Source organism: Homarus americanus, unplaced genomic scaffold (assembly GCF_018991925.1).
Source record: "Homarus americanus isolate GMGI-L3 unplaced genomic scaffold, GMGI_Hamer_2.0 scaffold48220, whole genome shotgun sequence".
NCBI classification, from domain to species: Eukaryota; Metazoa; Arthropoda; class Malacostraca; order Decapoda; family Nephropidae; genus Homarus; species Homarus americanus.
In genome coordinates this window covers 4,236,176-4,249,992 of record NW_024755060.1, presented here as the reverse complement: position 1 = coordinate 4,249,992, position 13,817 = coordinate 4,236,176, and the positions used below count along the sequence as shown (strand labels likewise).

The 13,817-nt window shown below is 42.4% G+C and overlaps 1 protein-coding gene across 1 annotated transcript in view; it reads left to right on the top strand.

The window, feature by feature from the left end:
• LOC121856326 (uncharacterized protein DDB_G0290685-like) overlaps nucleotides 1-13,575 on the top strand; it is a 30,388-nt gene extending 16,813 nt beyond the window's left edge. Inside the window, exon 2 of the mRNA XM_042351803.1 lies at nucleotides 13,138-13,575. Coding sequence (XP_042207737.1) covers nucleotides 13,138-13,575 — 438 coding nt within the window. The remainder of the gene's footprint in view (nucleotides 1-13,137) is intronic.
• The last annotated feature ends 242 nt before the right edge of the window (nucleotides 13,576-13,817 follow it).

Genomic DNA, 13,817 nt, shown 5'->3' with positions numbered 1-13,817 from the left:
TAACCCTACCTTAAACTTAATCTTATATTACCTTATTTAAATTAACCTAACCTAACCTAACCCTACCTTAAACTTAATCTTATATTACCTTATTTAAAACCTATACCTAACCTAACCCTACCTTAAACTTAATCTTATATTACCTTATTTAAATTAACCTAACCTAACCTAACCCTACCTTAAACTTAATCTTATATTACCTTATTTAAATTAACCTAACCTTACCTAACTTAACATAACCTTACCCATCCTAAAGCAACCTTACCTAACTAAACCCTTACCAAACCTAACCTAACCTAACGTAATCATCTCGTCCACTCATAATCAACTCCAGCAGGTGAGACTATGAGCTACCTGTCTGTTATGTCATCTAGTCCACCAGGTTTTGCTCAGGTACCTGGAGACTCTGTGCATTTACGTGAACTGAACTTAACACATTACAATTCCTCAAGATCTCTCCTCCTATTACCAAACGACGGTCTCACATTGTAGTAAAATATAATGACAACTAAAGGTTTGGTTCTCCATTGATGAGCTGAAATCACTCTAAGACACGTTCCCAAATACTCACAAGGTGGAGGTAGATCACAGTGAGTTGAGTTGTCTGACTGGAAATAAAATTATTACCTGGGATGTAAGACGCAGCGGGAGAATGGCGGGATGAGATAAAGAGATAACCAGGAGAATCATGGGAGGAGATAAAGAGATAAAGAGATAACTAGAGGTAAGAAGAGCGAGAATATACCCAGATGATCGTTAATATCCACCAATGGAGAAGTAATGAGATGAACACAACAACATAAACTTTAAGCTAAAAATTACAAAAACACAAGAAAAAATAAATAAAAAGAAAATAAACATCTACATAGAGACCCAACAGAGAACTACCACAAGCACAGGGTAGACCACAGTAAAATGAGGCGAGCAAACATACCAACAAACACGAGGCGGACGAAATACTGAAAGGCGTAAACAAACATTTAAACAAAGTGAAACACGTAGAGATAAGAGAAGATTATGTGAATGATGCTTGGGAGACTGATGAACGGGTGCTGTAACAAGCGGGTGGTGGTGTGAGGAGGGTGATTATGCACGCTGAGGTCGTTATGAAACCCCTGGTGAGGAGGAAGTTGTAGGAAGGAGGAGGAGGAGGAAGAGGAGGTACCGTCAACGCGGGGCTTCTTCTCTCTTAACTTTACAAGCTCTCTTCCTAACCCTACCTCCGGCTACTCTCTCTCTCTCTCTTGGTTTCTTTCTACTCTCCTGCTCTTCTTATCATCTTCACTACTCACACTTACACAGTTCTTACCGAGTCACAAGAACACGAACACTTTCATCAGGTGAGAGAATACTTAATTAGTGGACAGGTAAGAGGATATGGTTGAGGTGTGGACTCAGGTGATATATTAACCTTAAGTGAAATTCCCGAGCGGTAGTAGGATTGTGTGTGTGTGTGTGTGTGTGTGTGTGTGTGTGTGTGTGTGTGTGTGTGTGTGTGTGACCCCCACAGCGTTATAATCACGACACCTGCCACGACCGCGCAATAAGTTTCAATTAATTTTAACGAGGAAGAAAAAGTTGGGTCTTGAGCCGAGGGTGTGCGGGTGCGTCTACGTGACCGTGAATGAGGCAACACTGACTGACTCACCATACTGCCTCGGGGAACTCCACCACCAACCACACCTATATCACACCATTACCACCACACCTCTATCACCACTGCACCACTACCACCATGACATCTCCGCCACACTACTTCAAGGAACTCCACCACCACCACACCGCCTCTATCACTATTACACCACTACCACCATATCATCTCCGCCACACTACCTTCAGGGAACACCACTACCACCACACTTCCACCATCACCACACCACAACAACATCTTCGTCATCAGAACTGGCACCATTAGGATTGGTTCACATGAGGGGTGGAAACCATTATCTTTGGGGCTGATTAGGACTGAGGTTAACTAGAGTTGGCCCCAATTAAAACTGGGGTCCAACGAGTGATGAGGCCCTATTATGACTGGGGACGACACTAATCACTCTCCCCCCACACTCATCCCAAGTCTCTCTGACCCTTCATCTCCCCCAACTCCTCTCTCTCTCTCTCTCTCTCTCTCTCTCTCTCTCTCTCTCTCTCTTTCTCTCTCTCTCTCATCATCCGTCACTCTTAACAGGCACAAAATCGGAAATTAATATACATTGGGGACTTAATAACACAGTAGCGAGGGTGATACGTTGTCCTGTCGATTTTTTTCCCAGTTTCCACAGTCCCCACACCTGACTGTCGTTATCACACCTCTCTCTCTCTCTCTCTTCTCCTATTCTCTCTTTTTCCTCTTTCCCTTCCCTTCCTTTCCATTTCCTGTTGGTATCTTCCTTCCTCCCTCCCCTTCCTCTCCTTCCCAATAGTATTTCCACACGCCTTCCTCCTTTTCAATGCTTTAGTCTCCTCTTCCTTACTTCCCATGCCTCTCTTCTCTCATGCCCGCCTCATCTTCTTCCTCTTCTCCCATGCCTTCTACTTTCTTCTACCCTTCTCATGTCCTTCTTTTCCTCCTCCTCTTCCTTCATTCTTCCTCCTCCTTTTCCCACCTGTCTTCCCCCTCCTCTTCCCACCTGTCTTCCTCCTCCTTTTCCCACCTGTCTTCCTCCTCCTCTTCCCATCTGTCTTCCTCCTCTTCCCACCTGTCTTCCTCCTCCTCTTCCCACCTGTCTTCCTCCTCCTCTTCCCATCTGTCGTCCTCCTCTTCCCATCTGTCTTCCTCCTCTTCCCACCCACACTTCTCAACCACCAGGTGAGAATTTTGCCCCCCAAACTTTGCCAATTAACGGCAAGATTTTTCAACAGACGACTAATCAAATGGGCCCCAGTTCTAATAGGCCTCAAACTAACCTAACCATACCACTATGATTACAGCCCATTTCCAATAAACCTTAATCCAAATAGAACCTAAACTTAATCTAACCAATCCTAAAAGGTCCCAATCATTGCGTTCACTGCCCCGACTCAGTCCTCATACGCCAAAAAGCTGATGGTCCTGTGGTCAGGTAAGGCAGGTAAGGTTAAGGTAAGGCTAGGTTAGGTTAAGGTAAGGCAGGTTAGGTTAAGGTAAGGTTAGGTTAAGGTAAGGCAGGTTAGATTACGGTAAGGTTAGGTTAGGTTAGGTTAAGGTAAGGTTAGGTTAGGTTAAGGTAAGGCAGGTTAGGTTAAGGTAAGGTTAGGTTAGGTTAAGGTAAGGCAGGTTAGGTTAAGGTAAGGTTAGGTTAAGGTAAGGCAGGTTAGGTTACGGTAAGGTTAGGTTAGGTTAAGGTAAGGCAGGTTAGGTTAAGGTAAGGCAGGTTAGGTTAAGGTAAGGTTAGGTTAAGCTAAGGCAGGTTAGGTTATGGTAAGGTTAGGTTAGGTTAAGGTAAGGTTAGGTTAAGGTAAGGCAGGTTAAGGTAAGGTTAGGTTAGGTTATGACTTGGTCCCATTCGACCGGTAATCTCTCAACATATTAATGACTTTATATCTTCTGGCTCAAGTACTCAACTCAAGAGTGCACAGCATGGACTCTAAGTATGCGAGTAAGAGTGCACAGTTTGGACTCTTAGCACATGACTTAGAGTGCAGTGCATACTGTTGATTAAGTGGGTTGATTTGTACATTAAGCTGCCGGTAAGAGCATTTATTGGATGCACTTTAACTCCTCAACATATCAAAGGACTTCTGGAGCCTTAACGATGCTTAACTACGGCGACCACGAGAGAGAGAGACCCTTGATTATATCCATCGACTTGAACCCCCGACTACATTCCTCACTTAAACTCCAACTGAACCGCCCACTTGAACCCTAATCTGAGCCCACCGATTAGAACCCCCGACTAAATCCCTCACTTAAACCCCAGACTGAACCCACTGACTTGAACCCCAATCTGAACCCACAGACTTGAACCCCATTCTGAACCCAACGAAGGAATGTATTCACCAAGGAGCTTGATAAGTTCCTGCCAAAAGTCACTAATGAGCCCGACTGCTGTGGATACACCGCCGAGTACGAGCAGTGAATAGTAACAAGCAAACATTGGCAGCCACATCAGGTCCACGAGTTTATATTCCTTCTGTGTGTGTGTGTGTGTGTGTGTGTGTGTGTGTGTGTGTGTGTGTGTGTGTGTGTGTGTGTGTGTGTGTGGTACTACATTAATATTTCCTCAACTCCTACTTGTATGTGTTGTTAAATAACTAAGTAAGCCGTGTCACCAGTACCCCTGAAGCACTGCCATACCTAATGGTCAAAAACACCTGTTGTGGCGATAAGTGTACTGCCTGACCTTCACCAACACACAACAATAATAAATACACCATAAACAACAGGTAAATACAAATATAATCAACCAGGTAACATCCATATAATCTACAAAATAACATACGTGTTTATCGTTGTATTACAAAAGGTTATAAGATACTCGAAGTTTATAATTTAATTCACAATACGGGATGGAATTTATTATTGTAATGAGAGGGTATCGACGCCCATCCTCTTTAGTTGTGAGTTTAAGTTAAAATTTCTTAAGACTTTACAAAATATTGGTATTGTGATTACAGGTCATTTTACTTTTGGCTATAGTAAATTTAAGTCATTTTTCCTTATGGCTGCAGCTGATTGAACCAACTTCCTTGTGGCTTCAGAAAGACACCATTAAAATAACTCTTTCCCAAATTTTATACCACCAAAGTGTCCTCCCACAATCAAAGGATCAAAGAATAAAGAAATCTTTCCCTTCGGCCGCAAGACAAAGAATATTTCCTCTGGCGGCCACTGAGGGCAAAGGAAAACTTTCTCTTTAAGGAGGAAAAAGCCACAGCTGAACGTTTCCTTCCCGCCAGAAATCACAACCAAATGTCTCTCTTCCATAACATGCCACGACGTAATGTTCCCTTCCTGCTGGAGAACCACAGTTTAATGTTCCCTTCCTGCTGGAGAAGCACAACTAAGTGTTCTCTTCCTGCTGGAGAACCACAGTTTAATGTTCCCTTCCTGCTGGAGAACCACAACTAAATGGTCCCTTCCCAACGACAAAACGTCTCCTTCCCATTATAAACTTTCCTTCCCTCACCGGGACACAATCAAACGTCTCCTTCCCATTATAAACTTTCCTTCCCTCACCAGGACACAATCAAACGTCTCCTTCCCATTATAAACTTTCCTTCCCTCACCAGGACACAACCAAACGTCTCCTTCCCATTATAAACTTTCCTTCCCTCACCAGGACACAACCAAACGTCTCCTTCCCATTATAAACTTTCCTTCCCTCACCAGGACACAACCAAACGTCTCCTTCCCATTATAAACTTTCCTTCCCTCACCAGGACACAACCAAACGTCTCCTTCCCATTATAAACTTTCCTTCCCTCAACAGGACACAACCAAACGTCTCCTTCCTGAGTGCCACAACAAACGTTCCCTTATTCTATAGAATCGTTTATGGTCAAATGTTTCCAGAAAAGAGAAAGACATTATTTATCACTGATCGGTAATTATTCCTATTCAGTGTACCATATATAAGGTGGATTTCCATCTTTATTTGTTTTCGTATTCTTCAAGTCACTCATTTGTTAACATTTAGCTTAGAATAAGTAAATAATATCAAAAACAACACTGAGAACTCTGAAGTGACTTTGTAACATAATTAATTCAAGATAATAATACAGGCACGAACATGCTGGTCAAGCTCCGAAAGAGTTGTCCGGGGGTAACAATATATAAATAAATAAATAAATCACTTGTGTTAACTATACGTGATTAAATATGTTATAAGTATATACTACAGTAACAATATACCACGAACTATAAATAAAAAGAATATCGAAATTTATGTGTTTAATTTCAGGGTTTATATAGTTATTTATTACTTACACTTATTACTATAGTTATTTTCTTCTCATCTATAGTTTACAGCAACATACTCATAAGAAATACGTTTCCTCGCACACAACAAAGGTTCTTTCCTCGTAACTAGAACACTCGGGTTAACGGAGGTGGTGTTGGTGGCTATGATCGACTGGTTCTTCTGTGATTATTTCTTTCCCCTCCCTTTCTATCCCCTAATCTAACCCTAACCTATCCTAATCTAACCTAACCCCTTCCCCATGGTTAATAAATACTGTAAGATGACTAACTTATCAAATCTAACCAAATCAATTCTAACCTAACCACACCCAAACTAACACGACCAAACCCAATCTAACTATCCAACTATCCTCAGAAAAGCTTACCATTACGTTCAGGAGAGGTGTGGCTGATCCGTATAGCCTGAAAAACCATCCTCCCAAACGTGGTAATTTGTTTTTCTTTTCTCAACACGAATCCAAACTAGGCAACCCCCGAGGCTTCCCCACTGACATTAATATTCCCTCACCTGCCTGTTTACCTTTGTGTTTTTAAAGGTCACACGATATTCCCCAACGCCTTGTCTTAACCACCAGAGATCCACCCAGTCAGTCGCCCCCCTCTCTCTCTCTTCCCACTCGCTTCTTCCACCGTAACACCTCCGCTTACTGGTCTAAATCTCTCTCTCTCTCTCTCTCTCTCTCTCTCTCTCTCTCTCTCAACACCTGAGTGGAGTCAATGAAGTTAGAAGATAGGCTTTACACATCAATCATTATACCGAACAGTTACCAGCCGCTCTCTCAGCCACGATTAAAAAAAATTATCGATGAAAATCATTATTTCTATTTTTTTCCGTAACTACGGTTCAGAAGAAATATAATTTCGGTTGTCTTAGTGAAATGTTGACGCCATTTTGCCACCATATTAGTGATGAAGCTTAAATGAGGCAATTAGATAAGGTCTCACAATTTTACTCAAACAAAACACATAAAAAAATTATATGATCTTTGTATTGTATTTTAAAGTGAGACAGATGAGTTCTCAAAATAATTAGGCGAAAAATAAGTATACAGGTATCATTGGCTTAGTACTGATATGGCGTGCGGCTGGCTTGGACTGCGTTGTGCTTGCTGGATTTTGCTGTGCTTTACTGTACTAGTTTTTGCTGTGCTGTGCTGTGCAGGACTGTACTGTTGGTGGGGGGTCGTGTGAGTCTGCAAGTTTGAATGAGTCCACAACCCAGGCGCTGAAAATAACGCCCCAAAAATCAAGTCTTCCGCCCATATATCCGGGTGACACGCTCGTAATAGCAATTGACTTCCCCCTGTGTACTCATCCACCTGTGTGAGGGGAAAGTTAATTGAGTACTGAACAAAACGCGCAAGAGATTAGTAAAAATGATTCCAGAGAGTCGTTCTTCACACGTTCTTGCCCTCCCTCATTTAGCCTCGCCCATATCTAAGTCTAAGTAGTGTGATCCTGGGGCACTCCTAGTCCACCCTGCTGTGAATTGGTATATAACTTTGCATACACACACACATTCACTCATTCACACACACACACACACACACACACACACACACACACACACGGTCGTTAACTACCTTTCCTCACAACGAACTTCTACTCCCCCTCCTTTAACGTCTCCTCACCCCCCTCCTCTTTAACCTCCCTCACCCCCTACCCTCCCCTTTAACGTCCCCTCATCCCCTCCCCTCCCCTTCAACGTCCCCTCACCCCTCCCCTCTCGTATGACGTTCTTTACCCCGTCTTACTCCCCTGTTACCCCTTCCTCTTTAAACAACATTCCCCTCCCTCTCCACCCCTCCCTGTTGGCATCCTCTCCCCAAATCATTTTCTTCCCTCTCTATCCACGCACGTGGCATCTCCCCTTCTTTCCCTCCTACCCACGTGGCTTTCCCCTCTTCTCCCCTCCCTACCCACGTGGCACCTTTCCCCTCTTCTCCCCTCCCTACCCACGTGGCACCTTTCCTAAGCCATTTTCTCCCCTCAGCTCCCCCTCTTTATCCACGTAACACTATTTCCTTTTATTCGTTTTCCCCTCTTCTCCCCTCCCTACCTACGTGTCATTTTTCTTAAGTCACTTTGTTTCCTTTACTCCCAGTAATGTCTTCTGCCTTTCTACACCCTCACCATCTACCCTTTCAATGCGGTATTATATATTCCTCTAAATCACAGAGGTCGTAATGGTATGAAAAAGGCACTAAGACTCAACCATAACTGAATAAGGTCTTTAACCATACAGTTACGAGGAAAAAAACAACTGACTTACGCATCTTTGAGCATCTGAGTCCAGGTAATAAAGACACAGAGCCAAAGGACCAGATTAACTTCATTAACCTGTGTTAGTTTACCGAGTTCAGCAGCCGTAAGTGTTTCTGTTGTATCCTGGACAAGGTACTATCGTGTTACCGTGTGTTAATTATCAAACTTGTTTACCTGGACTTGGCTTCGAGAAAATTGGGTAGGTTGTCATGCCATACCAGTTCTTAACCAGGTTGAAATGATACCTGGAGTTTACCTGGACTAGAATTCTGGGGGTATGTCATTCCTTCCCAGCACATTCCTTTGCCAAACTGTACTGCTTTTACCCGTATAAACGAAGTGATTGGAGTGAACTGGAAAAGATTCATTCGGATAGATTTATCTGTGTTAGTCTTCATGTTCTGACCTCAACCAGGAAGGATTGCTATCACTCAACAAAAATTACTCGCCTTGTTTTGATTAAATTCATTCTGACGTTCCGGGAACCTGTGGTAATTTACACCCTGGAGGAGCGTCTCAGGAACACCGGTAAAGAAACAATTCTCCCACAAGATAAATCTCTGGAAAAAATACCACAAAGCAAGACCCGGCAAAACTTCTTTAACTTGTAAGGAGTTTTCCACTAGTTGCCACACACGACGGGCCGCCACTACTGCACGAGGCAGCCACTCACGCATACACCGACGCCCTCACAACTCTGCTCTCGCTTCTACCGTGTTAACCAAGTTCCCGGGGGAGCACAGTCCGTTTCACTGTTTGATGTAACTAACTTGTTCTAATTGTAGTCAATGTATGTGACGTAGTTTAGCGGCAACGGGTCCACTGGTGTTTTAGAGACATACTTACATACATACATACATCAGTACTGGACCTCAATTTCCACTTCATTATAGTCATTCCACTTCGTAAACGACAATTTCGACAACACTCCCACTTTATTACACTACTAACACATGATTAATAATAACAAGTTTAAAAATCACAAGAAAATGTTAACTTTTCTCATAAGTGAGGAATGGCCACCAAACACTGTAGCAAAATGCGCTATTAAAACTTTCCTCTTCTTAAAATATCAACAAACTTTGCGGCTCACAACTTATTCATAATAATGGTAAATACACGAATAATGTTACCATTTAGCTCATAATATTAACTACGGATAATTAGGACACATACTAATTGCTATTAACATTAAGTAAACAGGAAATAAACATAATACTGTTATATTTTAGGACACATTAACCAAGGATAATCACATACCCATTACCATTTAACATCACCTCAACATTAACCAACTAAAGTCTGTTCCATATCAGTAAATTATATTAACCACGGATAATTAGGACACATACCAGCCTCTATTATCATTATTAAATATTAACACAAAGGTAAAAAGTTAATGACACATTGTAGTACGGAAAGCATTTAAATGAAGACTATTTAATTCCATACAGCTATTTATATATCTCGACAAACTTGTACTGTTTCACTCACCCTCTCTTTATACTATATGTGGAGCCGTAACATTAACAGTAGTAGTAGTAGTAGTAGTAGTAGTAGTAGTAGTAGTAGATGGTGAGATCTTCTAACATAGGACTTCAAACACATCTAATGAAACCCGTGTGGACGTCAGTGCTCGAGGATTCTGGACGCGGGGACAGCAAGCTTTCTTGACATCAGGATTTTTTATCCCATGGCCGCATGTCACCGTAACCTAGCTCTCGATGCTGCACACAGGAGGAACGAGAACGACAAGAGAAGGGCATATGGGGAGAGAATTCAGAACGTTGATCGAGGCAGCTTCACCCGTCTAGTGTTCACAACCTCTGGTGGGATGGGCCCAAGTGCAAGATGTTTCTACGCCAGATTCGCGGAGCTGATCTCCGAACAGAAGCAGCAGCCCAGAAGTTATGTTACAACCTGGATGAGATGTCGACTGTCTTTCTCTCCTTCGGTCGGCTTTGCTCTGCCTCAGGGGAACGAGAGCTTCTGCCCCTACTCCGACAACTGCTGCAGATACTGACTATGAGGCTACAGTCACTGAATGCCGCATGGATCTGCGGCTCAACTACAGTAATTCAACACAGTTAGGATAGCTACTTACTGTATGTATTAGGAGACTTAATATTAAGGTAATAAAATGGTGGCGAAGGTGTGGCTATTAGGGGAGGCTGGAGGCCTTATATATATATATATATATATATATATATATATATATATATATATATATATATATATATATATATAAGGTAGTAGTAGACGTACAGTAGTAGTAATAGTATCATCATCATTACTATCATCAACATATTATTATTATCATTATTACAGTATTGCCAAATATTTATCACCTTCATCATCATCTCTACCGTAAGAATGTCCATAATTACTTCTCATTAAATCAGTCTTCATCACCATTAGCCGCAAGGTCTTCCACGCTGGCAGGCCTCAGTGGTCGTTAATCACCTCCCTCACTATCAACACTAACGCCGATTAGCACTTTCACCATCACTTTCAGCCCTGACCGTATCATCTTCACTTGCAATTATTTCCCCTTTGGAGTTGACGTATCTGCTGTTGTCACTATCATATGTTGTCACAACCTGTCATTATTGTGTTCTTACTGTCACTATCATTTGTTGTCTAGCCGCTATCATCATCATAATCATCATCACCATCAGAAATAGACTCATCACCAACACCACCGCCATGGTCCACCTCCCCATCCTCATTTGTCGTCATCATCACCATCATTATCATTAGTATATTACCTCAGGTGATGTAGATGAATAATCAAGGTAATTATGTGGCAAGAGAGTGAATGATGTAACAGGTCCAGTTTGTGTCAGCCGCGGGGGTTACCTGACCTTTTGTCGGCAGCCTCCACACACACACACACACACACACACGCGCGCGTGCGCGCGCGTCCTTAGTCGCGGTAGTTGTTAGGTTAAAAGTTATGGCAGGTGTTAGGTTAAAGGTAATGGCAGGTGTTAATTGTGAGGTTAAAGGTTATGACAGGAGTTAATTGTTAGGTTAAAGGTAATGACAGCTGTTAATTATTAGGTTAAAGGTTATGACAGGTGTTAAAGGTTATGACAGGTGTTAATTGTTAGGTTAAAGGTTATGACAGGTGTTAATTGTGAGGCTAAAGGTTATGGCAGGTGTTAGGTTAAAGGTTATGATAGATGTTAAGTTAAAGGTCACGGCATGTGTTAATTATTAGGTTAAAGGTTATGACAGGTGTTAATTGTGAGGCTAAAGGTTATGGCAGGTGTTAGGTTAAAGGTTATGATAGATGTTAAGTTAAAGGTCACGGCATGTGTTAATTATTAGGTTAAAGGTTATGACAGGTGTTAATTGTGAAGCTAAAGGTTATGGCAGGTGTTAGGTTAAAGGTTATGATAGATGTTAAGTTAAAGGTCACGGCATGTGTTAATTATTAGGTTAAAGGTTATGACAGGTGTTAATTGTGAGGCTAAAGGTTATGGCAGGTGTTAGGTTAAAGGTTATGATAGATGTTAAGTTAAAGGTCACGGCATGTGTTAATTATTAGGTTAAAGGTTATGGCAGGTGTTAATTGTGAGGTTAAAGGTTATGACTGGTGTTAATTGTTAGGTTAAAGGTTATGGCAGGTGTTAGGTTAAAGGTCACGGTAGGTGTTAAGTTAAAGGTCACGGTATGTGTTAATTGTTAGGTTAAAGGTTATGGCAGGTGTTAGGTTAAAGGTCACGGTAGGTGTTAATTGTTAGGTTAAAGGTTATGGCAGGTGTTAGGTTAAAGGTCACGGTAGGTGTTAATTGTGAGGCTAAAGGTTATGACAGGTGTTAATTGTTAGGTTAAAGGTTATGGCAGGTGTTAGGTTAAAGGTTATGATAGGTGTTAGGTTAAAGGTCACGGTATGTGTTAATTGTTAGGTTAAAGGTTATGGCAGGTGTTAGGTTAAAGGTCACGGTAGGTGTTAAGCCAGAGTTCAGTGTAGCTCAAGGGAGGGGTGATGGTAGGTGTTGGGCGTGACGTAGTGTAGTGTTGTATTAAATTAAAGGCAGGAGAGGTCGGTGTGATGGGCGGTGTGGTGGGCGGTGAGGGTGTCGAGTGAGTAGCAGGGTGAGGTAGGTGTGTGTGTGTGTGTGTGTGTGTGTGTGTGTATGTGTGTGAGGTGGAAAAATAATGGATTGGAGGAAGTATTGTGGAGCTGATAAAATAAAAAAAGGAGAGAGAGGGTAGGGGCTGTGTTCATGAGAGATACGCGGCAGCAGTAATTACCCTGGAGAGTGTAATGGGAGCATAATACTATGTTCTGTTATGCACCGCCTTTGATAGACTTAGTAAAACGTGTGAAGTGGCATAATGTTCTCAGGGTGATTAACAACTTGCATACATTTGTTCTCTCTCTCTCTCTCTCTCTCTCTCTCTCCTATGCAGTGATTGGGAACCCGGATGTCACAAGTAGTATCCTATATATCTCTTACCTCTAGTATTGGGGCAAGGCCTTCATAAACCTATTGTAACTGACTCATCAAGCGGTCACTACCTTAAAGGGGACAGCAGGTACAGCAGCAGCTCTGGCATTAATGCTTCCTGTGTCCCTCTATGGTGAACGGGCCCACAACACTACCTATCAAACTGTTTACGTAATTCGCTACGTATCTGAACAAAAATATAGTTAGGTTTATGAAATACTAACAAGAAGGTCTGCCACTGACAAGGTCTACAACTAACAACAAGGGCCCTGGAACTAACAACAAGGGCCCTGGAACTAACAACAAGGGCTCTGGAACTAACAACAAGAGCCCTGGAACTAACAACAAGGGCCCTGGAACTAACAACAAAGGCCCTGGAACTAACAACAAGAGCCCTGGAACTAACAACAAGGGCTCTGGAACTAACAACAGGGGCTCTGGAACTAACAACAAGGGCTCTGGAACTAACAACAGGGGCTCTGGAACTAACAACAAGGGCTCTGGAACAACAAGGGCTCTGGAACTAACAACACTGGAACTAACAACAAGGGCTCTGGAACTAACAACAACTGGAACAAGGGCTCTGGAACTAACAAGGACCCTAGAACTAACAAGGGCTCTGCAACTAACAACAAGGGCCCTGGAACTAACAACAAGGGCCCTGGAACTAACAACAGGGGCTCTGGAACTAACAACAAGGGCTCTGGAACTAACAACAAGGGCTCTGGAACTAACAACAAGGGCTCTGGAACTAACAACAAGGGCTCTGGAACTAACAACAAGGGCCCTGGAACTAACAACAACGGCCCTGGAACTAACAACAACGGCCCTGGAACTAACAACAAGGGCTCTGGAACTAACAACAAGAGCCCTGGAACTAACAAGGGCTCTGGAACTAACAACAAGGGCTCTGGAACTAACAACAAGGGCTCTGGAACTAACAAAACCTAAGTATGTTCACCATAAAGAAACACACAACCACAAGCTTTTTCCAAGTCTTGTGTATCTTTACGATGCTTCAATACAAACTTTTCGAGGTTTACTGTACAAAGTTTGTAAACTACATTATGCAGCAATCTGTAACCAAAAACGTGAAGGCCACTGTCATATAATACGCCCTGAGAGTTTATCACACATTAGTCTATAAACCACAGGAAGTCCCAATGTACCACACCCACCACAGCTAACTCTCT